This window comes from Salminus brasiliensis, chromosome 7 (assembly GCF_030463535.1).
Source record: "Salminus brasiliensis chromosome 7, fSalBra1.hap2, whole genome shotgun sequence".
In the NCBI taxonomy this organism is placed as follows: Eukaryota; Metazoa; Chordata; class Actinopteri; order Characiformes; family Bryconidae; genus Salminus; species Salminus brasiliensis.
This window is the reverse complement of record NC_132884.1, coordinates 1,344,888-1,369,918: the sequence shown is the minus strand read 5'-3', so window position 1 is coordinate 1,369,918 and position 25,031 is coordinate 1,344,888. Positions and strand designations below refer to the sequence as shown.

Here is a 25,031-nt window from a genome sequence, read left to right as displayed (position 1 = left end):
TCCACGAGGGGTGTAAATCAACCGTCCCATACTATGGAAAGTATGTTCAACCTAAACAACCTCCTATATTTGTTCAGTTCATGCATGGTTTTACCAAGTTAGGCCTGGGAATGGATCTCGTTCTCCTTTTTCAAGTCTAAGCCATGGGCCTTATATACACTACAGTGGCGCAAAACGTTTCCTGTTTTCAATTTCTGCACAGAAATGAATTCTAATGATAAAAACTAACATTTAAGAATTGTGCAGAACTGTGGGTAACTGAGGACCAGAAAGTTCCCCAGGATACATCAGCTGAGTGCTCCGAATAGGCTGCATTACTAGGCTGCGTCCATTCTCGGTACACCTTGGCACGGTACCGATTATCTTGCCCTTTTGGACATCACTCAAATCGCATCCTTTGCCGGTGACTGTGATGGTTCTGCACTCTGCAACAACTGACTGGTGTGCTCGCGTATATTTATGCATGCGGCTAACCCCGTCACGTGACATCGGTGACAAAGTAGCATTGGAAACCCTCCATCACCTTATATACGGTCCATGCCATGACGTCTCGCTAGTGTCATCCGAGCCATGGATGGTTATTCCCACAATTAGGGATTTTTTCTGGGAAATGCCTTAGATAGTCTGTAATTCTCACTTCCTGAAGTGCAGAGGGAGCGTAATGCCCTGTAGTGCCCTGTAGTACCCTGTAGTGCCCTGTAGTGCCCTGTAGTGACAAACCAGGGGTGGACAGAGGGTGAAGGGAGGTAGCATTGGAGGAGGTACCATCACCTTATATACGGTCCATGCCATGACGTCTCGCTAGTGTCATCCGGGCCATGGATGGTTATTCCCACAATTAGGGATTTTTCCTGCGAAATGCCTTAGATAGTCTATAATTCTCACTTCCTGAAGTGCAGAGGGAGCGTAATGCCCTGTAGTGCCCTGTAGTACCCTGTAGTGCCCTGTAGTACCCTGTAGTGCGCTGTCTCCACCACTCTGAATTGAAACACCGCCTAAACATGGCCGACGCGCTACCCAGTGCCCTACATCTCAGCGCATGTGCGATTTGGGACGCGGCCCACTCCCCGCCTTTCACTTCCAGGTGCCGGCGCGCGGCGATCCACTCACAATTCAACACGAACGGCATCGGGCACATAAATGCACCTCCCACTCCCAAAACTCCTCTTCCTGCGCGCACTGCCACGTTAGAGAAACCCTCCCGACATACACTCACACACACACTCACACACATCTACCTACAGTTCGGTCTCGCCGCTCCGGCTCTTGTAAGATCTCCCCTTCGTCATGCTGAAGTTGGTGCTGCTGTGCGCCCTGGCGGTGGCCGCGGAGCTGCCGGAGGAGGAGGACGTGCTGGTGCTCACCAAGAGCAACTTCGAGGAGGCGCTCAAAGCGCACCCCAACATCCTCGTCGAGTTTTGTAAGTACACTTGGGTGTTTTGCATGGAAGGTGCATGGAACCTCCCTCGCACCCTTGCTGCCCTCCTCGTGCACTCTCTCTCTCCCTGTCTATCTCCTGTCTCGTGCGCTGGGGTTGGTGCTGTGTGCGCCGGCACGTATGCAAAAGCAGCCAAATGCCTCTCGGTGAAAGTTACTGGTGCTGCAGCTGAGTGGGGCTCAGGTCTGCTTGGTTTTGGAGTAGCTAGCTAAGTATTGGGGAGGCTGTGGGGCATGCGTTTCACTACAGTTGGTTGGAAGTAACTAATATTTACATGCACTGTGAGAACGTGAAGCCTCTGCCTGCTTATGTGTTTATATATACCATGAAAGTACTGTCAAATGCACGATTTTTTAATTTTTTGTCATGAGGTTGTGGAATTATCCGTTCCACCTTAAATGGTGCAGCAGTTACATTCTGGCGCCTGAGGCGCCAGAATGTAACTGCTGCACCATTTAAGGTGGAACGGATAATTCCAACAAGTCACCCCAGTTTTTATTTTTAATTAACCAGACCATAATTACCATACATTTCACCTCCTAATCAACCCCCTTAACAACATCTACAGCCTTAACCTCCAAACCTCACGAATTAACCCTCAACACCCATCTCTCTGCTTATTTAAGCCGGTTAGCTATCTAGCTAGCATTTCGCCAGCGTTGATGCAGCTCCGAGCTTCGTCAAAACACCCAAAAATCTCACGAACCCACCTATCATTATCTAGAACAAGTACCTAGCTATTTTGGAGAACCCTTAACCATCTTTTCCAGGCCGTTTAAAATGGTTAAACCCCTCTTGTTGCCTTTTTAGCAAGAGAAACAACACGCAACTACTGCTCAGGGAAGCTAGCTAGCTACTGGCTAACTAGCTAGCAAGCTTAGTAACGATAGATAGGTAGATAGATAGATAGCTTGGTTGCTAGCTGGCTACAGCTCTCAACGTTACTGGTTAAGTATTTTTATTAATTTATTTAAATTTTCTCGCAGTTATTAAAAGTTTTAAAGGCATTTCGTGAGGTTTATTGTTGTTATTTTGACGTGAATTGGACCGTAAACTTTTAAGGGCGCAGTTTAGGACTAGTTGGTAAGTGTGTGTGTGTGTATATAGGGACTACACCGTTAAGTGAGCCTACAGAGGGCTCTATAGCTATTTGTATAATGTAGTTTATCTACTTAGCAAGTGAATATCTGTGATTTTGCTCGCAGTAGTGGTTCTTTTCAAGCTTTAGTGCAAAGTAAAGTAGTTTACAGTCACATGTGAGTACATATGTTCATATAAGAAGATCTAAATGGTCAAAATTTAGGAAAGATCAGGGAGAAAAAGTGGCAAAGCTGCAATTGGAGTGTCCTAAAGTTGTGAATCACTAGTTTTTGGTCTCCATTTTGGATTCTGCCCCCCCCTCTTTACCCCCCCTATACCCCCCCTTTTTATTATCCAGGCTGAAAGTTTTCCAAGCTGCCCACTCACAGAGCTCCACAACGGAGGGGGTGTGGAGAACGGGATGGGCGTGGTCTAGGCCCCGCCCCCGAGCCGTCCCCTTTTCTATGCTAGGTTGACGTGTACATCAGCATGGGTTCCATAAGGCACGTCAGCAGCAGGACCTGGGCTGACCGTGTAATATTGCTCGGACATAAAGGTGCAGAGGAACCTTGAGCACACTTTGGCGGGAGGTTCCAAAAGTGCCCGCGGCGCAGAGTGACCGATGTGGACATGAGCTTTGGACTTTGGCCCTACAACACAGCAGGGTTTGGGCTGCAGTGTTGACTAATGCAGAGCGGTTCAGGTTAAGGTGGGGAAATGAAAATGAAAATGAGATCATACATTCCAAAAAGTTGGCACACGCTAGAAAGGGAGAGATAACCGCTGATGAGATCTTAAACTCTGAGAGGAGCGAAGACTTCAAGAACAACCCATTAAAAGCATGAGGGAACCATTCATGCGATGAGAACCACACAAGGGGAACCGAGATTCATGAACATGAATATGAAAAGGCTTGATTACACTCTGCGCACCAGGGTAGTAATGCAGGGTTGTACAGGACACCCAAACACTGCTAGTAGTAGATAAGGATGGGGGACGGCAGTGCAAGGACAATAGACAAAACAGAGACAAGGAGTACAGCAAAGAGCCAAATACAAGTATGTGCATTAAGACCAGGGGTGTTTTTATACTACTGAGTAAACTGTAATACATATGTAGTCCAGCAGCGGTTGCAACAGTTTGAGAGTTAATTATATTAATATTAATTAGGGCTTGTGTGTGTGTGTGTGTGTGTGTGTGTGTGTGTGTGTGTGTGTGTGTGTGTGTGGTCTCAGCGTGGTCATCGCAGTGTGTATGCGCAGTAGCCACATCGCAAGACAAGTAAGGTCATGACTGGCAAAATTTAAATGACAGGTCATGCTTCCTCCAAGACATCGCTACAAGATACAGATCTAAACATCTGCCAAATATTATTTATTTGGGGATATATATATATATATATATATATATATATATATATATATATATATATATATATATATATATAGAATATAAATAATTTTTTTTTTTCTGGTGATTTTTACTTAAAATATGCTTCTCTGTTGAATTAAATAAGACTGATTAAACTCTTTGTATCCACAATACACTCATAAAAGCATAGTGTGTACCACGATAACTAAATTGATCACAATAAGATATTGAGATCAATAAAATATTGTCATATTGCCCAGCTCTAATATACACCTAATTAAAAAATGATATATCTACACCTAGCAAAGTTTGTAAGCAGAATTGTGAATGTCCTATAAACAAAGTTATGGTCTTATCTGGATAAACTTTGGCCCAAATCAAGATGTTAATAGTGTTAATCAGAACGTCCCGTCAGGCCTGGAAAGTCTAAAGTCGTTTAGCATTTGTGTACGTGTCGAATATGTCTTCCAGTCGTATGCTGTATTAACCTCTATAGTAATATCAACCTGTGCTCTTCTTGATGGTTCCAGATGCTCCATGGTGCGGTCACTGCAAGGCCCTGGCGCCCGAATACGCCAAAGCCGCTGGAATGCTCAAGGCTGAGGGTTCAGAAATCCGCCTGGGCAAAGTGGACGCCACAGAGGAGGCAGACCTCGCGCAGGAGTTCGGGGTGCGGGGGTATCCCACCATCAAATTCTTCAAGGGAGGAGAGAAGTCTTCCCCCAAAGAGTACTCTGGTGAGTCCCGTAGTGAACAAGGGAGCATGTGGCTGCCGGCTTAAAAAAACGGTCCAGCTAAACGTCTGATCTAGCGCTCCGATCTGTAAGTCGCACCATCTTCTAAATCTCCTCCATTTACTGAACTGATGAAGATCTGGAGGTGTTCTGAGAGTCGGGGAGATGAAGAGATGGACATTTTAGCTTTAAAAAGGTTATAGAGGAGTCTGGATAGGGGGCTAAAAAGTCTTGGGACAGTTGCAAATCGGGGGTCAATCCATAAATCATCAACATGGCCAGGTCAGGCTGTCCCCAGCAGGCTCAGCCCAAGAGCAGAACCTCCAAGATGTGTTTAAAATTGGTCACCGAAACATCTTACTATCATCTGCTACTTCAGGGCCTTCCTCATCCTGACCCGGGCTCCGGGGGAAGCTCAGAGGTGTGCTCTATAAGCAGTGCTGTTGGTGTGCTAAGCAGTGTGAGTGACCGGGGCTCAGGCTGAGACCATCCTGATGCCTTCAGCGAGACCTCAGCCTGCCACGACTCTGAAACGTGCAGCTCATTCTGTACGTGTGTTTGCCTGTGGCCCCTCCTCTGTTCCCCGAGATTCCTCCAGCAGGCTCGGCGATGATGTGCAGATCCTCACGTTGCCTATGGTCTGCTCCTGCAGGGGGCGGAGCCTAAGGCTTTCCCCTCAGCTGTGTGTAACCTGAGCTGCAGGGACTCCTCTGGCTGACTCTAGACAAGTCCACCCTTAGCACTGCAGCTTCTGGAATCAGGCTTCCCAATGAGCCCATGTTGTACGTATACGAAGTGGACAAAAGTATTGGGACACCAGCTCATTCATTGTTTGTTTTGAAATCAAGGGTTTTAGGAGTTGGAGAAGCTGCTCACCACTTCACCTCATCCCCAACTCATCCCAAAAGTACTGGATGTAGCTCCAGAACACAGTTCTTCCACTGCTCAACAGCTCAATGCTGGGGGGCTTTATACCCCTCTACTAGCCCACGCCTGGCAGTAGGCAGCATGGAGCCAATAGGGTCATGATGTTTATCTGCTCCAAGAATCCTATTCTATTGGCAGTACTTCTCTACAGGAACTAGACAAGAAGTCTAGGACTAAGTTTTCCATGATCTGGGTTCTTTAAGGGTTCTAGATCCTCACCTTTTTGGAGCTGTTTTCATATTTAGTAGGTCCTCACCTGTTAAGTTTGAAGGTCAACCAGACTCTAGGCTCCTTTGTGGCCAAAATGTATCTACATGTGCTTTTCTACATTTCTTTGATTGACCACTCCGTGCCAGCTGTACTGTACTGTTTGCTAACCGTGCTAGTCACCGGTCAGTCATATGACCCCTCTGTCTCTGTCCTGTGTGTGTGCGCGCAGCTGGGCGGCAGGCCGATGACATCGTGAACTGGCTGAAGAAGCGGACAGGGCCGGCAGCCACCCCTCTGACGGAGGTCACTCAGGCTGAGTCGCTCATCGCAGACAACGAGGTCGCAGTCATCGGCTTCTTCAAGGTGGGCTTTGTTTGCAGCAGCAGCAGCAGCGGTGTGTGTGTGTGTGTGTGTGTGTGTGTGTGTGTGTGTGTGTGTGTGTGTGTGTGTGTGTGTGTGTGTGTGTGTGTGTGTGTGTCGGTCTCAGCTGAAAATGCTGGGTGAGGACAATTTGAGTCGCTACGGGTTCGGATTAGATTCGTCCAATCCTGAAACGGCACGCATTCGCACTGATGTGGTGTTACTTCCTGTGTGGTGGTGGTGTTAGAGTCGTTTGAGAGTAATGGCCTAGTTTTAGAGGCTTCTAAAAGTCGAACCTGAGTAAAGTTTGTATGGTTGGGTGGAAATATTGAGTTTTGCCTTAATATTATTGATTGATTAGTATTGATTGTCATTTTTGATGCCACAGGAAGTACACATCTCCAGTAACTGCCAGGCTCGTATATTTTATTTAATTTAATTTAAATAAGATTGCACCAACGGCCACAGTAGATTGAGCACAAGCAGTAAAAATATGACTGTGTTCAATATTTTATTCAAGTGTTCGATTGATTAAGTGATGCGCCACTCATTTTTCTATTTATTAAAGCACATAATGACTGTTGTTGTCGCTTAAAGAACACTCACCGTCTTCACATTTTCATCATGAAGGTCAAAGCCACAGGTCCTGACATGTTTACTTTTAATCCGGGCCCAGAAATGTTGTCCGAGTCTCTGTCCGTGTAACTGGGTGCTGTACTGGACACGTCAGTGGGCCGTTAGTCTGGGCTGCCTGTCGCTCAGGGATGAGCTAAAGCTGGCTTTGTTCCTTTTCTTCCCTGTTCTGGTAGGACGTGGACTCTGATGGTGCCAAGGCCTTTATCAAAGCGGCGGAGGCTGTCGACGACATTCCATTCGGCATCAGCTCCGACGATGCCGTCTTCTCCAAGTTCGAGGTCACCAAAGACTCCGTTGTGCTCTTCAAGAAGGTATTTTCTTATGCTTTGCTTTTTTTATTTTTATTTTTTTTAATCCTCTCTGTTCATGGGTGGGTTATTTTTCACCCTGTCTGCAGGACCTCGAAGAGGGCAGGTCAAACTCCTGGGGGACGGGCACTAGTGGTGTTTGATTGAATTATTTAATATTAATTATTTTCTGTCACGCACATCTCCTAGTTTTAGTCATAGATTGGATCAATAGAAATGCTCCAAAATGACCAATATTTTTTTAGACTTTTGTTGAAAATGTATTTATTTATTAATTCTTTTCCTCCCCTCCTCCTGTAAAGCTGCTGTTGTGGAGATGAAAGGTTTTCTGCGTGGCAGCGATAAAATGGAGTGTCCAGTATTTTGTCGTTTGTGATTTATGAGTCACTGTATTTAACCAGTGGCTGTAAAAATATTAAATATAACTAAGTGTATATATATGAGCTGTTAAAAATTTAAGAACCTTTATATAATATTTAATTTTTACATAAATTTGTCTATAAACCATGTTGTATAGCTATGATTGTCCTGTTTCATTGGACGTAGTACAGCTATACAGCAGTGCAGCTACAGTATAATAGCTTAATGTATTATAAATATTATAATATTCATAGTTTCATGAGAGAATGTCGGCCATATCTCGCTCCACAAAAAGTCCTAGTAAAGCTGTGTATAAGTAGAGAAACCCAGAGGCCTGGGAGACTGCTCTATATGCCCCCCCCCTCCTTTCTGCGCTTCGTTATGTTGTGTATGTGAATTCTGCTGAACCCTTTCCTTTTCCTCACTGCCCTCACGTCTACACTGCAGCCAGGTAACCTGACCCAGACAGCCCTACATTTACGCCAAGCTACCCCTCCTCATGTGTGTTAAAATTAGACCCAGACCGGCGGTCACCGGAACGCACCGGTAGCATCCAGTCTGCTTTTGGGGCTGTTTGAGTTCAGCGTTACTCAGCACCTGATTTTGCCCCTAACCCCCTGATTTAACTCAGAAAGGGTCTTCATCAGGGCCCCGCTGCGTTTAACGACCTGCTTAAAGAGCTGTTATATAATCCTGACTGTCCGTTTTATAAATCAGGGCTGTATTCTTGGATAGTGGTTGTGATTGATAGACGGATGGGTTACAGGATCTGCAGCGTCATCATGGCTTCTCATGGCTTGGAGTAATGCCTGCATTTTTGTTCAGGGTGTGGGTGTGTGTGGGGGGGGGGGGGATGGGGAGGACGATTTATCATGATGATGACCGGAATCATCAAATTGCTCACCCTTATATGGGACCCTACGTAAGGTTTCAGTGCTGATCCAGGTGGGTTTAAGACCAGACTTCAACATGCAGATGTGTACAGACTAATGCAAAAGTCTTGGCATCCAGTTCCCCATGTGAATAACGGTGAAAACTCCACTGGAGTGGTTTTATGGACATATTTTAGGCACAGTTTGTAGTTATTTACTGAATTTACTAAACGTAACATTTAAAGCCGGTCATATCCTCCCCTCTAGTATGTTAAAATAGGCCAGTAAACAGTAATTGTTTATTAAAATGTGAAGGATGTGATTTTAATTACACTTAATAATCAACAAATTGTGATCGGACTAGTGGTGCCAGAAGGTTTGCATGGCCCTAGCCTGCAGTTACCAAGTTGGCGTCTTCTAGAGGGGAGGGCGAGGGGGTATAGGTAGTGTATGTAGTGTTGTTGTTAAATAAATCACCCACCCTGGTTTGAGTCCCTGCACAGAGGTGGTTATTGTAATGCTGAGCCAGGTGGGCTTTAGGCCCAATTTTACATTTTGCAACTTTATAATAATATAGCATGGTATAACAACGATAATAGTTTTCTTACAGTGTACCTGCTAGTGGGTTATGAGATCTCACACGGTCCATTGCGAAACGTTTGGAACTCCTGTGCTTCTAAAGTGGTGAAATCCCTCTACACACACTTTTAAATATGGCAATATAATACAATTGTTTACTAAATTTATTACAACTTTACATAGAAAACCTACCATAACCCCCCCCGCCAGTATGTTGGGTTAGATGTGCAAGAGATCAGCCCCAATTCCCATATTGATGCATCCTAGAGATGGACCGCATGACCATATCATCATATTTGTGATAAACGGTCATAAGCATGATCAGGGCTTAAAGAACACTGACCAACTGCACACTGTGTTATGGAGAGAGCTATTAGGCCGGTCTAATTGGATTTATTGCAGCAAATATGGATTAAAATTCAATATTATTTAAATATAATTGCACATTTTAATGTGTTTAAATCTGCTCCCACTTGTGCACTTTATAAATATTGTGATTTATATAGAATAACTGATCCAAATTGCCCTGCCCCTGCTGCATCTCTACCAGTACAATGCACAGTGGGACATTAACACACATTCAGGCTTTAAATCGGCTGCTTCTGCTGTTCTTGACTGTGCATAAAGTCTCTGTTGGATTATTGAGGTATGTAGAAATGTCCTGAACCAGTCCTTAAAGAGGCCTGAATGCTGAACTGTTGCAGTGTGAGAGTTTCTGGTTGTAATTAGGTCCTTGTGTCAGAGCCTGTAAAGGAGCACCGGCATTACATAAGCGATGACCTTTCAGCTCCGAGATTATCTGGGTCAAGTGACCCCAGCTGAGATGATGCAAAGCAGGTTTATATTAGAGGCTGACTTTAATTACCAGGTTTTACTGCACGCAGGCTGAGAAACGCCCGGACCGCTCCTCAAATATTGTCCATCAGTTAAAGCACATGTTTATTTTACCCCCCCAAACCGCCAGCCTGTTTAACCTCTCTGTGGTTTGTCGCTCACTGGACACCCAGTAATACTAATCTCCTCCCTGGCTGCACTGCGCTGTTTGGACACCTGATCTGTCCTCCTCTGCTCTCGCGCTCTCAGCTGTCTCTCGTTTGTTCATTATTGCTGTATTGTTCCCTCCTGTCAGCCTCTGCTTCTGTTTTCCTGTTGACAGAGGCTTTCTGCTGTTCTTAACACTCAATTAAATTAAATATAGCCTACCAGGTAGGCTTAGCTAAGCTGCCCGTATGCTTTTTAGTGCATGTATGGCACTAAAAAAGACTGTGGATAATCCCTGCTGTGGGAAACTGCTGCATATGTAAAGCTAACCCTGTTGTCTCTGTGTGTGTTTGTGTAGTTTGATGAGGGCCGTAACACTTTTGATGGAGAGCTCAGCAAAGAGGGCCTCCTGAACTTCATCAAGGCCAACCAGCTGCCCCTGGTCATCGAGTTCACTGAGCAGGTACTGTCTGTAAAAACTCTCTAATAAAATTAAAATTAAAAAGTGCAAAGCTGGGATACAGTACCATACTTTCACTATAGTACAGTTTCAGCTCTTTAATTGAGTTAGACTGAGATACAGTACCATACTTTCACTATAGTACAGTTTCAGCTCTTTAATTGAGTTAGACTGAGATACAGTACCATACTTTCACTATAGTACAGTTTCAGCTCTTTAATTGAGTTAGATTGGGATACAGTACCATACTTTCACTATAGTACAGTTTCAGCTCTTTAATTGAGTTAGATTGGGATACAGTACCATACTTTCACTATAGTACAGTTTCAGCTCTTTAATTGAGTTAGATGGGGATACAGTACCATACTTTCACTATAGTACAGTTTCAGCTCTTTAATTGAGTTAGATGGGGATACAGTACCATACTTTCACTATAGTACAGTTTCAGCTCTTTAATTGAGTTAGATTGAGATACAGTACCATACTTTCACTATAGTACAGTTTCAGCTCTTTAATTGAGTTAGACTGAGATACAGTACCATACTTTCACTATAGTACAGTTTCAGCTCTTTAATTGAGTTAGATTGGGATACAGTACCATACTTTCACTATAGTACAGTTTCAGCTCTTTAATTGAGTTAGATTGGGATACAGTACCATACTTTCACTATAGTACAGTTTCAGCTCTTTTAATTGAGTTAGATTGGGATACAGTACCATACTGTCACTATAGTACAGTTTCAGCTCTTTAATTGAGTTAGATTGGGATACAGTACCATACTTTCACTATAGTACAGTTTCAGCTCTTTAATTGAGTTAGATTGAGGTACAGTACCATACTGTCACTATAGTATAGGTTCAGCTCTTTAATTGAGTTAGATTGGGGTACAGTACCATACTTTCACTATAGTACAGTTTCAGCTCTTTAATTGAGTTAGATTGGGATACAGTACCATACTTTCACTATAGTACAGTTTCAGCTCTTTAATTGAGTTAGATGGGGATACAGTACCATACTTTCACTATAGTACAGTTTCAGCTCTTTAATTGAGTTAGATGGGGATACAGTACCATACTTTCACTATAGTACAGTTTCAGCTCTTTAATTGAGTTAGATGGGGATACAGTACCATACTTTCACTATAGTACAGTTTCAGCTCTTTAATTGAGTTAGATTGAGATACAGTACCATACTTTCACTATAGTACAGTTTCAGCTCTTTAATTGAGTTAGACTGAGATACAGTACCATACTTTCACTATAGTACAGTTTCAGCTCTTTAATTGAGTTAGACTGAGATACAGTACCATACTTTCACTATAGTACAGTTTCAGCTCTTTTAATTGAGTTAGATTGGGATACAGTACCATACTGTCACTATAGTACAGTTTCAGCTCTTTAATTGAGTTAGATTGGGATACAGTACCATACTTTCACTATAGTACAGTTTCAGCTCTTTAATTGAGTTAGATTGAGATACAGTACCATACTGTCACTATAGTATAGGTTCAGCTCTTTAATTGAGTTAGATTGGGATACAGTACCATACTTTCACTATAGTACAGTTTCAGCTCTTTAATTGAGTTAGATTGAGATACAGTACCATACTTTCACTATAGTACAGTTTCTGGTCCTCTCCACATCTGATTTTATGTTAGTGTGTTGATCATGAACATTAACTTGTGAGCTAAATTTCCTTTGTTTGTTTTGTTTTTACTCTTCTAGACTGCTCCCAAAATCTTTGGAGGAGACATCAAGTCACACATTTTGCTGTTTGTGCCCAAAGCAAGCAAAGACTTCCAGGACAAGATGGACAACTTCAAAAAAGCAGCTGAGGGCTTTAAGGGCAAGGTAAGTGAGGAGGAGAGGAGCCAATCACTGGGTTACAAACTAAAATCAACTATCATTTTAAACAATAGTTGTGATTTCTCTGGTCTTTGTTCCGTAGATCCTCTTCATCTTCATCGACAGCGATGTGGACGATAACCAGCGCATCCTGGAGTTCTTCGGGCTGAAGAAGGAGGAGTGTCCCGCCCTGCGACTCATCACCCTGGAGGACGAGATGACCAAATACAAGCCAGAGACGTCAGAGATCACAGCCGAAAACATCATCACCTTCTGCACAGCTTTTACTGAGGGCAAACTCAAGGTGTGTTCATTTTGCATTCAGATCCACACTGAGAGAGACCCAGCTCGTGGTGTAGGCGGTGCTGTGAGTTCTCTTGGGCTGGATTTTTTTTGGGGGGGTTTGGAAGAAAGCTGTGGAGATGGGCCTGGGAGAGAAACTCGTAGTCGTACATTTGACATGTGAGAAATTAAAGATCTTTGTATCCTAAAAATAAGTACAGGAGCCAATCTGCCATAATAATCATGGCTCTACCATTTAAAAATAATCATGATTAGATGCTATCAGGAAACGGAGCCTCGCTTTGCACCTTTTTTTTTGTGGTTGGGGGTGGGTGTCCAGCACTATTAAAATGTGTAGATCTTCAACATTTTATTTATTCTTTATTTATTTAGGGTGTTTATTTCCCTGCTTAATTCATTCTTTCCATTTGTCCACAGCCTCATCTTATGAGCCAGGACATTCCTGAAGATTGGGACAAATCCCCAGTCAAGGTCCTGGTGGGCAAGAACTTCGAGGAAGTCGTCTTTGACCCCACCAAGAATGTCTTCGTTGAGTTCTGTAAGTAACAGTTTATTTACAGAGAGCATATAGACTGCAAAAATAAATAAATATTTATAATTTTTATAATTAAAAATGTTTAATTTATTTCAGATCGCACCACCTCGCATTTGTAGTATTAGTAGAGGGTTTAGCAGCAGCATGGATACAGTGGTCACTTTTCTTAATCCACGTTCTGTTCAGAATATTGGAGAATACTGGAGAAGCCCAGGGTTTTTTAAAGCCCGCTCGTGCACCTAGAACAGTACTCTGCTTTAAATAGGAAGCGTCTTTTTTAGGGTTTAATTTGAGCAAATACGACTGCAGAGCTTCGGTTTAATGATTTCCTGATGCTGCATCGTGGTTGAGACCACATCTTTGTTGTGGTTTGATACTCTGTCGCCCTTTATCTACATCTGTCTGTCAGTGGTTCTGTAGATATTTCTGTCTGTCTTTTGACTTTCTCTGAAATCTGCAGTCTCGCCCTGTGGTAAGCACTTTTTTCAACCCCCACCGTTTTAACCTCATCAGGGTCTCTGAATCTGATCTTTAAAGAGTATGTCCACCCTCAGTATCTGCTGGTCTCCAGAGTGACCCTGATGGTGTACAGTAACCACGGCATGGCCGGAGTGACCGAGATGAAACTCTTCCTCATGAAACGAGGAGGAGTATTTATACATCTTCCCAGCTGCTGGGGGATCTGGTTATCTTGCGCTTTCCTCCAAAATTGGCCGTCCCTCTGCATGGGGAATTTCCCTCTGGATGAGGGGGATTTGTAGGTATGCTAACAGACTGCACGTGCCCGGGGCTTTGCGTGTTGCCCAGCGCGTTTGGCCTTGGCGTGAGCAGTGTGTGGATTCGCTCAGCTGTCAATGCCACACACTCTATAGACGCTCACCCAATGACCTGCCCCATCTGATGGTGGACCAGAGACCAATTCCCTCATACTTTCCACTGTGCTGAGTTTAGAACACAGCCGTAACGTGTCATTTTCCAGTCCCCTGGGGTTGATGCCCTCTTAGTGAGTTTGTCCGGGCCATCGTTTCTCATGAGCCTCTGAAGCTGGGCTCTGGGTTAAGCCAAATCTCCCAGTTTGGGCATTCCTCAGCTTAAGCAGAGAGGCCGACAGTTATGATTTTTGCTGAAGAAACTTGGACTTGTCTATATGGTTAGATATTGTGGTGTTTGGCGCACTGAGTTGTTGACGCTATCCTTTCTTTCAGATGCCCCCTGGTGCGGTCACTGTAAACAGCTGGCTCCTATCTGGGATCAGCTGGGAGAGAAGTATAAGGACAGCAAAGACGTTGTGGTAGCCAAGATGGACTCCACAGCCAACGAGATCGAGACTGTTAAAGTCCACAGCTTCCCCACACTGAAATTCTTCCCTGCTGGGGAGGAGCACAAGGTGAGACCTTCTCTTCATCCGACAGTTCTTAAAGTTCTAAAGGCTTCTTGGAGGTGGATTAGGTTTTCAGGAGGAGGTTGTATGTGTAGTTATTTGATGGAATTTACAGAACACGGAGTTCAGCCAACTGCTTACCCCACAGTTATTACTATTAGACTTCAGGAACCACACAACCTACAGGTTCCTACTGATTAAAAACACTCCATACTTGCTACCATTACTGTTAAACCATACATCATGCAGATTCATACTGGATTAGTAGCACTTCACTATTATTAGTGTGCGTTTTTAACAGTTAATAGTATTAATGAAGTGATCTTCATCCAGTATTAATCTAGTGTCAGGATGTGTATTTTTAACACGTAATAGTATTAATGAAGTGATACTTATCCAGTATGTATCTGCATGATGTATGGTTTAACAGTCTAATAGCAATAATGGAGACGTGATGCTTATCCAGTATGAATCTGCAGGGTGTGTAGTTCAATAGTCCAAAAGTAATGATGGTGAAGTGATCTTTATCCAGTATGAATCTAGTGTCCCGTAGATTGTTAAACTACATGCTCTCTAGATTCATACTGGATTAAAACTGCTCCACAGCTGTTGCCATTAGAGTGCTAAAACTACACACCCTGCAGATTCATACTGGATTAAAAACACTCCATACTCGTTAGTATTACTGTTAAACCATACGTCATATAGATACATACTGGATAGTATCACTTTATTAATACTATTAACTGTTAACCCACACTACCAATGAAGTGATCTTAATCCAGTATGACTCTAGTCAGTGTGTTATTAACACTTAATAGTATTAATGAAGTGATACTAATCCAGTATGTATCAGCAGGGTGTGTAGTTTTAGTACTCTAATGGTAACAACTGTGGATCAGTTATAATCCAGTATGCATTTTCAGGTCTGTGCATACAAGGTGGTCTGCGTTACAGTGGTGTAAGCTGGTTGCAGTAGTCCTCCTCCTCCTCCTCCTCCAGTCTAGCTGTTGGGGACCATCACCTGCCACACCCCCGTCTCAGAAACCCCTATCACTTTCCCTCTCATGACTTTGCACCCTTCGAAGAGGTGGTGGTGGTTATTTTTGTAAGTGGTGGTGATGGTAACCCAGTCGAACTCCGTATCTGCAGTGTATTGACAGCCGGATTTAGAATTGAATTGTTTGAGGTATTGGCGGCACGTGCGGACGAGAACCAGACACATGGCTGGCCCAGTAAATCTTATCTGCCTCAGCGTGCCAAGGAGATCCGGTCAAAACCGCCCCCGGTCAGACCTGTGGGGCTCTACAGGGGAGCTTGACACCAAGCCAAGCGAATGACCTTCCTTTGCTGCTGTCCTTAGAGATATGTGGAGGATTGGAGCTTCTGCTGAGTTTCTGCTACCTGAAGCAGCTTCGGTTTAATGGTTTTCTGATGCCGTTTCGTGGTCGAGACCACATCTTGGTTGTGGTTCGATATTTATCTGTTGACCTTAATCTACATCTGTCTGTCAGTGGTTCTGTAGATATTTCTGTCTGCCTTTTTGCTTTCTCTGAAATCTCTGCAGTCTCACCCTGTGGTAAGCACTTTTTCCAACCCCCACTGTTTTAACCTTGTCAGGGTCTCGGAGTCCTCTGAATTACGAGATCTTTAAAGAGTACGTTCGCCCTCAGTATCTGCTGGTCTTCTGCCCTTTCAGCACATTGGGGAATGCACGTTAGGGGTCATTTAATGAGCATGCAGAGGTGGGGCTTAGTGAGAAATGGGCAGGGTAGAAAGCGGAAGGTTGCCATCTACCTTCTTGAATCCTCTCTCTGCATCAGTTGAGGTGGCTTTAAAGACTCAGCAGAACTGAATTCTACCAGGAGGGGGCGCAGCTGCCAGGTTTGGCACAGCAAAAGCGTCATTAATCAGCATAATCTTATTTTTTTATTTTGGACAAGCTAAGCTAACACTAAGCTACGGAACTGACATAAAAGAAAATTTGTTCCAAAAAACTACTACTCCCACTGCCAACCTAGACCTCAACTAGCCTCATTGGTCAAAGCTGGCTGGTCTGTTTAAGGGGGTTTGGTGTGGGCAGTCTTCGAAGTCAGTTCGGTTTGACCCCAGCCACATCTGTATGAGCTTGTTGGACCTCAAGTGCCAACCCAAAGCTTGAAAAGCACCCCATACCATTATCTGTTCTTCTCCAGTCTCTGCAGTGGGCTCTCTGCAGGCTAGTGGTTGGTATTCTCCTGGTTTCCACCGAAACCTAGATTTGCTAAAAATCTGCCGAATGGTGAAGCATGATGAATGTTCCAGAGTTCAGTGGTGTCGCGCTTTACAAAATGCAGCGTTGGTTTGTAGAGCAAAGTGTGGATTCCCATTCATAATTCAAAGGCTGCATAAGTGTTCAGGGGACAGATGCATGTGCTTTATTCCAATCTGGTTGGAAGGGTGTGTTTACCACAGGGCGAGATGGCAAAGATTTTCCAGATCCCTTTTTTCTTGAGATCCAGCTTCCACTCAGAGCTTCTAATATGGGTATGATGGTTACATAACTTCAGTAGTCTGTCAATATGTCTATGATGAATAAGCTCAAAATTAGCCATTATTAAATTATCTATAATAGTCTAATTTTAAGGCTTTACAGTTTTAAGGCCACATTAACTCCAGTGAGGGGTTCAAGCGGTTGCCCTGTTGCTGTGTAATCCAGGGAAGACCCGAAATTCAGTAAGAGAAGTCTACCACAAATCCCGTACATGGGTCAAAGTGATAATGGCCTTTGGCAGCCGATGCAGGCTGTATTTTTGGGCATCGCTTTTATATCCACACTTCTAAATCAAGACTTCTCGCTCACTCCAAGCATTTGATCAATGAAAAGTGGTCTACTTTTGGTTGACTGGAGCTTAGCGATAAGCCAAAGTCTTAGACTTACAGTTGGCTAGCACTGGGCGAAGTGACCTCGATTCAAGATCAAAGATTAATTGTATAAATTTATACTTACTACAATTACAAATAATTAGCATTTTAATGAGCTATAGACACCGCAACCTTCTTTAGTATAAGCTGCCGAAATTGGTCAGTTGGCACGGCATCCATCTCTCAGACTGGACAGGGTGGAATTACGTGCCTTCACATGCAGGAGTGTTTTTAAGGGGTCAGTACATAAACACACATGTTGACACACTAAGGTTTAATTCAGTTAGGAGCTCTTCTAGGGTTTATATAAACTAGCGCCACCTGTAGAGTTTAGGCAGTCATGAAGTTCTAAATGCCTAACTTCTGAATTTAATTTGCGTAAACAGTTTAATGCCGACTAAGCTGAGCCTGTATAAATTGGTCTCGAGGGATCCCCAGTCATGGCCAGCTATGCCCTTATCTGTGTGCATGAGCAGCAAGTAGATGCCGTCTACAGAAATGTTGGCTAATGTCCGCTAACCCATGTTTGACATCTGTATTAAGTGTCTGTATTGAGTTGCTGCTTGAATTCCAGAGGTGCCTGAAGTCTGGTATTGCAAAGACACCAGTTTTTACCCAGCCAACACCAAAAACACCCCTGTGGGAGTCATAGGTTCAGTGAAAAGGAAGAGTTTGACCTTATTTTACAGCGGTGGTTACCTAGTTTATTGTTGCAGAAAGGTGTTTTTTAAAGGATTTGAACTCCAACATGCTTCTGCCGGCTCACTAACGGTCATTTACTTCGCCGTCTTTTTGTGCAGATAATCGACTACAGTGGGGAGAGGACGCTGGAGGGCTTCACAAAGTTTTTGGAGAGCGGTGGAAAGGAAGGAGGAGCACCAGCAGGAGAGGATGAGGATGAGGAGGTAAGCATCATTAGCCTATACCTTAGGTAACACTGGGGGTGTGCGCGGTCACCCGATGACCTTGTTAACCGTACCAGGTGCCTGAAATTGAAAAACACTGAAGGCGGCCAAAAAATGTCGACCAAGTAAGGTGGTGATGAACTTGCATGTACATTGTGGCCAAAAATAGTTGTGTACCTAATCAATTCATCTAAATTAGCTTATTGGATGTCTCATTCCAATACAGATTTTGGAAAACTGTCCTAGACAATGTCTGGGATCACATTTCATGAAGCTCCCGATTCTCAATTCTTCAGCACATGGCAGTTCCACTCGAAGTTTGTTTGGTTTACTGCTTTTGAGCTGATGTTGCTTTTAGATGCTCACGATAATAACCCTTACTGTTGACTGGGGCAGCTCTAGCAGGGCTGAATCTTCACTAATGGCCAAGTCCTCGAATCTGTTCTACTGCCAGTGTTTGTCTTTGGAGACTGCATGGCTAGGTGCTCTCATTTTGAATTCTTATTTTTTCAGCAATGAGTGAACCTGAAGCACCTGATCTCCATCTTATAGGGAGGTTCTTGAGAGGAGGACACCTGTAATACAGTTCCAGCTCAGTACAGGGAAGATTTGTCACATTGTGAATTGTGCAGAGATCCAGAACGAAGGCTAGAAAACAACAAGAATGCATGGCTGGCTCCCTCAGCTCTCCAGAACAATCCTGTGTCTAATGGTCATTTTAAGCGACTGTAATGCTGCTAAACGGCTGTAGTTATATTTGCGGCTGCTCCCTGTCCATCAGAAAGCTCTGCATTCTTGGCTCGGCCCCCATAGCTCCGCAGGAGGGTAAAGACCCTACTGCCAATCAGACATGCCTGAAGGGAGCTTCGTTTCGATGGCCAGTCTAATCTGCTCCCCAGTGTTAATCCCGTTTGGTCTTTGAGTCCATATTTATCAAGTCACTTCAGAAAGTGGAGAACCGTGCCTGACTTGGCCTGTAAATCTACCATGTTTGCTCATCCGAGGTTTCAAGGTCCGGTCCAGGAAAGCCACAACGCTGCAGAACTGAGTGGATATGGTGGTCCGACCAATATGGATGAACAGTTTTATTGGCATCTGTGGAAATATTTCCAATGGCAGCATAGGAGCTGATGAAGTTGCATCGCGTCAACAGCAGAATTTGCAAACCACCAGCACCAACAACCTACATCAGTCTTTCTCCACCCTCCTCCCAGCTCAGTAAAATATGCAACAATACAAGATCATGATCATTTGAACAAGTTCTGTACTTTGACAAATGAATTTCGAACCATGAACCCCATAGTCGCGGGCGGAGTGTATCATTACACCCCTGTTGTGGCTTAATGAGGGGAGAGAGTCTCTGTTTGATGTTGGTCATTAAAAGGTCTTACTTAATTAACTCTGACCTGGCCTCCGAGTGGCTCAGCGGATGAGTGCACTACCACTATGGCCCGGGGGGTTGTGAGTTCGAATCCCGAGCTATGCCTCTATGCCATCAGCAGCCGGAATCCAAGAGAGCATAATGGGCTGTGCTCTCTCGGGTGGGTAGGTGGCGCCCTCTACCCTCATCACTCTCTCTTTAGCGGTGTTGATCGGCGCAGGCGTCTATTAGCTGGAGCGGTGGAGGTGGGGGCCTGGTGCTTTGCTCAGAGTGTGTCTGCTGCCAGTAGTTCGAAAGGAGGCAGTGGTTGGTTTCGTGTATCGGAGGAGACCTTAGCATTGCTAGTATTAGGGGAAGTAACTAACGGGTGGGTTAATTAGACAATCAAATTAATTAAAAAATAAATAAATAAAGCCCTGACCTAAAAGCATTGGACTTCACCTGTGGCTCCAAACACTGATCCTGGAGGAACCACTGCTATACGCGTTTAGTGCTTTTCTGTTCCAGCATACTACCTCCAACTCCAAGAGCTTGTTAATTAGCTGACTAGCTGTTGGGAACAGGGTAAATGCTAAATTGTGCAGGTCCGGGGGTCCTCTAGGACCAGGCCAGGCGATATTAATAATCGGCCAATATTATTGGTTATCAGACTTTTCATGGCTAATAGTACATCAGTATTTGTCCAACTATTTACATATTAATTCTTTATTATTTTATTTCCAAGTATGATTATGGGGTGTTTTAAATCGGAGCAAGCAGAAATGAGAGGTCAGGCGTTGCCTTAAATATTGCTGGATGCCCTCTACCCATAATCCATGCTGTTATATTTGGGCAACATTGTAAACAAAGCCATGTACACTTGTTTACATGAGCAGTTTGGTGATCCAGTGCTTACTGCTGGCTGTTTATTATCCATGCACATGCCTCTCCCATCAGCCCCCTGATCCCAAACGTGTTCTGGTTGCACCTGCTTAAAATTGCCCCCCCTTTCATCATCAGTTTGTGGTTCAGCCCTTCCTCTGCCCCAGTTGAGGGCTAGTATCTGTGTTGCTCAGCAGATCTGCACTGGGCTGTTATTTCTCTGGGTGTTTTTCTCTCTTTATTCCTCTTGAGCTTCAGGTAAGTCATGGGACTGCTGAAGTTTGACCGATGATGATAACCCCAAGTTGTGGCATCCGGTTTCCCAATGAAGCTTCATTTACAAGCTCAAGTCAAGTGGCTCTGATGCGAGTCCAGAGCACCTGCTGCTTGCATCGGACTCTCCTTTAGCTCGCAGGTTGTCGATTTAAAATAAACGAGAATGCTAACTAGGAGCGCTAACATCATTAATCAAAATGCTTGCACTTAAACCCGAGCCAAATCCTCAGCCGTCCGTTAGAACCCAGCGCTGGCCAGTTCGGTTTGGTTTGCTCGTCTCCTGTTCCTGCAGCAGCTTTTCTGCCAGATCTGCCAGATTCACCACGCTTTGTCCAGGGAATGTTGTCCAAACCATGTTGTAGAAACCAAATACCGAAACCTGACAAATCCCATCAGGCCCACCATACCGCCAAAGTCTTTGCTTGGGCATCGCGTCTGCCGTCCAGGCTGGACTAGGTCCAAAGCTCGGAAACCCATCCCAATCCTCTGGTTCCGATTCTAGGAAGTCTAATTCCAGTTCCTTACCGCAGTCGCTAATTCCTAACGCAGCTGTTGGGGCTGTTTACCCCTCTGCCCCGCCACAGTGATTACTTCCAACTGACCGCAATTTCAGCAGCAGCTCCTTCAACACCAGCTAGTTTACGCTCTAAGAAGGAAGGCCTTAACACGAGACGGAGGCGAGCGGCTTAGATGATGCTTAACACCGGGGTGGCCGTGGCATTCCTGATGCGTCCTTAACGTTCCTTTTTGTAAGCTCATAGTGGAGGATGCAGCGCGGTGTTAGAGCTCTTAAAACATTAGGGCCAGTTGGGTTCCAGGTATGGTTATCTGTTAGAACCTTAATGTAAATGAGCTCTGTTCTGATTGGATGCCCGGTATTGTACTTTATTTAAAAGCAGTACAGGCTGAAACACTCCACCATCATTCCAGAGAACACAGTTCCTCCACAGCTCCTCAATGCTGGGGGGGCTTTATACCCCTCTACTAGCCCACGTCTGGCATTAGGCAGCATGGTACCAATAGAGTCATGATGTTGATCTGCTCCAGAGAGTCCTATTCTATTGGCAGTACTTCTTCTCTACAGGGACTAGACAAGCTGTGTGTGTGCATTTGCACATCTGTGTAATAGTCCAAAAGTTTGTGGACACCCCTACTTTTATTTTTATTTTTTTATCCTGTAATTGTTATTGTTGATCTGTTGGGGTAATAATATACTTGTTCCCTCGTCTTCCGTAGGATCCGGAACTCGATGATTCAGATGATGATTCAGACGAAGGAAACAACGATGAAGAGCACGATGAGTTATAAGGGCAGGGGAAAGCAAGCGAGAGAGAGAGAGAGAGAGAAAGAGAGAGAGAGGAGGACACGAGGAGAGACAAAACCCCTTCACCACCACCACTTCCACTCGAACACCCCCTCCCCGTCCCGGGAAACCTCAAGCTTCTCCCAGTCGACCCCGCAGCTGCTAGGGCATCCGCCCTGCGTCCGACCGCCACAGCAACCTTTTGCTGACCTTCCTGACTGATCTCGAGCCTGGACTCTGTTCTTACACCTGAACCTCGAAGAAAAGATACACAAAGATTTAAAAATAATAATAATAATTAATTTCTGGAAATGTTTAGTCTTTCTGAGCGGACGCTGAGGTTTGAGGTGTCCTGATTACCTTCTGTACCAGCCCACCAGCTCTAACGATCCACAGAATGGGCGCTACATCACCGTTTGGCTAGTTCGTTAAATTTAATCTCACGCAAGGAACAGAGTGAGGAGGGAAGGCCAGTTTGTTTCGTTTGTCCTGCGAACTCTCCCCCAGGCGAGTGGACGGGGGCTGGAACGGACGGATTTCTCAGGGCACTGGGGCCAAACACCCGACAGGAGGTTGATCAAAGCATTGCATTCTGTGTAGAGCGGGCCATTACCGATACAAAAGCAGATGTAGCCGAGACCAAGCTGAGGTAGTCTCCCTCCCCCCCCCCTTTACAGTCCTGATGTGCATCTTTTTTTTTCCCTTTCCCCCCAAACTGTTAAAGGAACAGCTCAACCGTACGTGCTGATTTTGCCGACAGGTGACTGAAAGCCTCTAGCCGCTGATGTCGTGGTTTTCGTAGGGCTAACTAATTGGCTACTGGCTTTTTATTCGTTCTTGGCAACATTAGCACTGCTGACTGGACCATTCCTTTAATACCTGGCTACTGAGTTGTGTTTCTTTTTAAAGGTGTGAAGCTCCGTTTTATTTAATTCTGCTTTTCCAGCTTTTATTTGAGCGGGTTTTTGTCTGAGGGCGCTCGGCCCTCTCTGTCTCAGAGGATTATACGAATAAAGTTCTGTAGCACTTCTTCTTCTTTCATGACGCCAGCAGAGATTTCAGATCGGTTACTGAAACCACGATTCCATAAATGTTCAGGAGTTCAATGTTTTCCCGCCCTTTGACCCATCCTTGCTTCAGTCTCCCCTGTCCTTCTGGCGGTCCGGTTTGCACCGTGGCGGTTCTGTCTGTGTGGTCAGTATGTTGGGGAGGGGGTGGGGGGTTAAGCAGCTCAGTGCTCACTTGTCCAGCGTTTTGTTTTCGTTTGGTCATTCACGCGTCCAGGGACAGGGTTGTGAATTTGTTTTTGTTTTTGTTTTTCACACCCCGGGTGGAGATCGGGGTGACGTAAATGGGGAAGGGATTGGGGGGTTTGTACATGGACAGACTTCTGTAAGAGGTTTTGTGTTTTTTGTTTTGTTTTTTTAATTGAAAGCTGTATTTTGAGAGAAAGGAGAGAAGTTCAGAGAAACGAAGCATTCCATCACATTTTCAAATTGATGTGGAAAAGTTAACTGGTGGCCAAATAAACAACAAAATGGTGACAAACCTGGTGTTTGTATGTGATTTTAATCTGAAAATATTGACTAATTCAGCTAAAAGATCTGTTGACCTTCATTAAAATGCCTAAATCTACCATTTAATTAATGGACAAAAGTATTGGGACACCTGCTCGTTTGTGGTTTCTTTTCTTAAGTCAAGGTTATTAAAGAGATGATCCTAACCCAAACTGTCTCTACTGTCCAGGAAAGAAGGCTTTCTACTAAATGTTGGCAGAGAATTGCTTTGAGAATTTGATTGCATGCAGCAACAACAGCATTAGAGAGGTCAGGATGTTTGATGATCACCACTCCATCTCATCTCAAACTCTTGAGATGTGTTTGGAGCTCCACCACCATCATTCCAGAGAACACGGTTCTTCCACAGCTCAATGCTGGGGGGCTTTATACCCCTCTACTAGCCCACACCTGGCATTCGGCAGCATGGTGCCAATAGGCCTATTGAATTGGCAGTACTTCTCTAAAGGGACTGGACGAGAGATGTGTGTGCATACATTTGCAGGTGAATGCATTCATTAGAAGGGGTGTCCACAAACATTTGGACTAATTTGGTGCCAAATAATGGATAAACCTCACCTTCCTCATTGCGGACGGGGGTCTGGGTCCCTGGCTGGACAATCCCATCACCCTACACCAATAAGAGCCCTTAGGTAAGCCTTCTCACTATAGAGTTGAATAAACCTAACTGTTAGTCAACCAGTATGACCAGCCAGTTTAACTAGTTGGCTATGCCGGTAGACCAGACTAGTCCCAAGTCTCAAACTAATGAAACCATACAGCTTAGCCACCCCAGTTTGGCCACCTTTCTGACCAGGGTCATGTCTTTGGCTGGGTGAGCAGCTTTTCAGTCAACTTGGCCAAAGGCCAGCTCCCAGTAAAAGCTAGTCATCAACAGAACTCATCAGCTGGGTTTTAAGGGCTAAGTTGGGAGTCTGTGAGCACTTTGGGGAAAGTCCAAGCGAAAGCCGCTTGCGATGCTTTGCTGGTGACGGGTGTTCAAATTTAATCCCTGGCTGCTCACTGCACTGTCCCTCATGACACCTCTCGAACCCACTCAATCTTTAAATATACAGACCTTCTGACCGGAGCTTTTACCCTTCAGTTTGTGGTCAGTCTACCAATTTTTAATTAGGGCTTCATGTTCTATAAAATCATGTCTGATTAATTTTATGTTGTGTTATTTTGTGTTAATTAGTGAGATGACCCTGATATCCAACTATGGAGTTTAGAGAGCTGCTTTGATGTAATATATATAAATATAAATAAATATAAATGTTTGATCATATTTCCCATTAAGTTGTGAGAACATCTCATGGTTAATGGGCTGATACAAAATTTTTTAGTGGTTTTAGGTAGTTTTCTAAATTACCTGGAAAACATCTGCTTGTATTATGACCCCAGACCCTGACTAAGCTTAGTTCCAACCCCTAAACCTTATTAAGTGTTAAATCACCACTGACGA

The 25,031-nt window shown here is 44.4% G+C and overlaps 1 protein-coding gene across 1 annotated transcript; it reads left to right on the top strand.

The window, feature by feature from the left end:
* Positions 1-1,140: 1,140 nt before the first annotated feature.
* Positions 1,141-23,558, top strand: p4hb (prolyl 4-hydroxylase, beta polypeptide). Its single transcript, XM_072683358.1, has 11 exons — positions 1,141-1,420; positions 4,420-4,626; positions 5,990-6,123; positions 6,930-7,067; positions 10,215-10,319; positions 12,042-12,167; positions 12,265-12,465; positions 12,882-13,002; positions 14,205-14,386; positions 18,085-18,189; positions 21,944-23,558. The coding sequence occupies exons 1-11, from the start codon at positions 1,288-1,290 to the stop codon at positions 22,013-22,015; spliced, it is 1,524 nt and encodes a 507-aa protein (XP_072539459.1). The 5' UTR covers positions 1,141-1,287; the 3' UTR covers positions 22,016-23,558.
* The last annotated feature ends 1,473 nt before the right edge of the window (positions 23,559-25,031 follow it).

What these genes read in the sequence shown, in the direction of transcription:
- p4hb (XM_072683358.1), top strand. Translation starts at nt 1,288, where the DNA reads ATGCTGAAGTTGGTGCTGCTGTGCGCCCTGGCGGTGGCCGCGGAGCTG. An exon ending in TTCCCCCAAAGAGTACTCTG is followed by an intron (nt 4,627 to 5,989) that starts GTGAGTCCCGTA and finishes GTGTGCGCGCAG; the next exon opens with CTGGGCGGCAGGCCGATGAC. An exon ending in GAGAGGATGAGGATGAGGAG is followed by an intron (nt 18,190 to 21,943) that starts GTAAGCATCATT and finishes CGTCTTCCGTAG; the next exon opens with GATCCGGAACTCGATGATTC.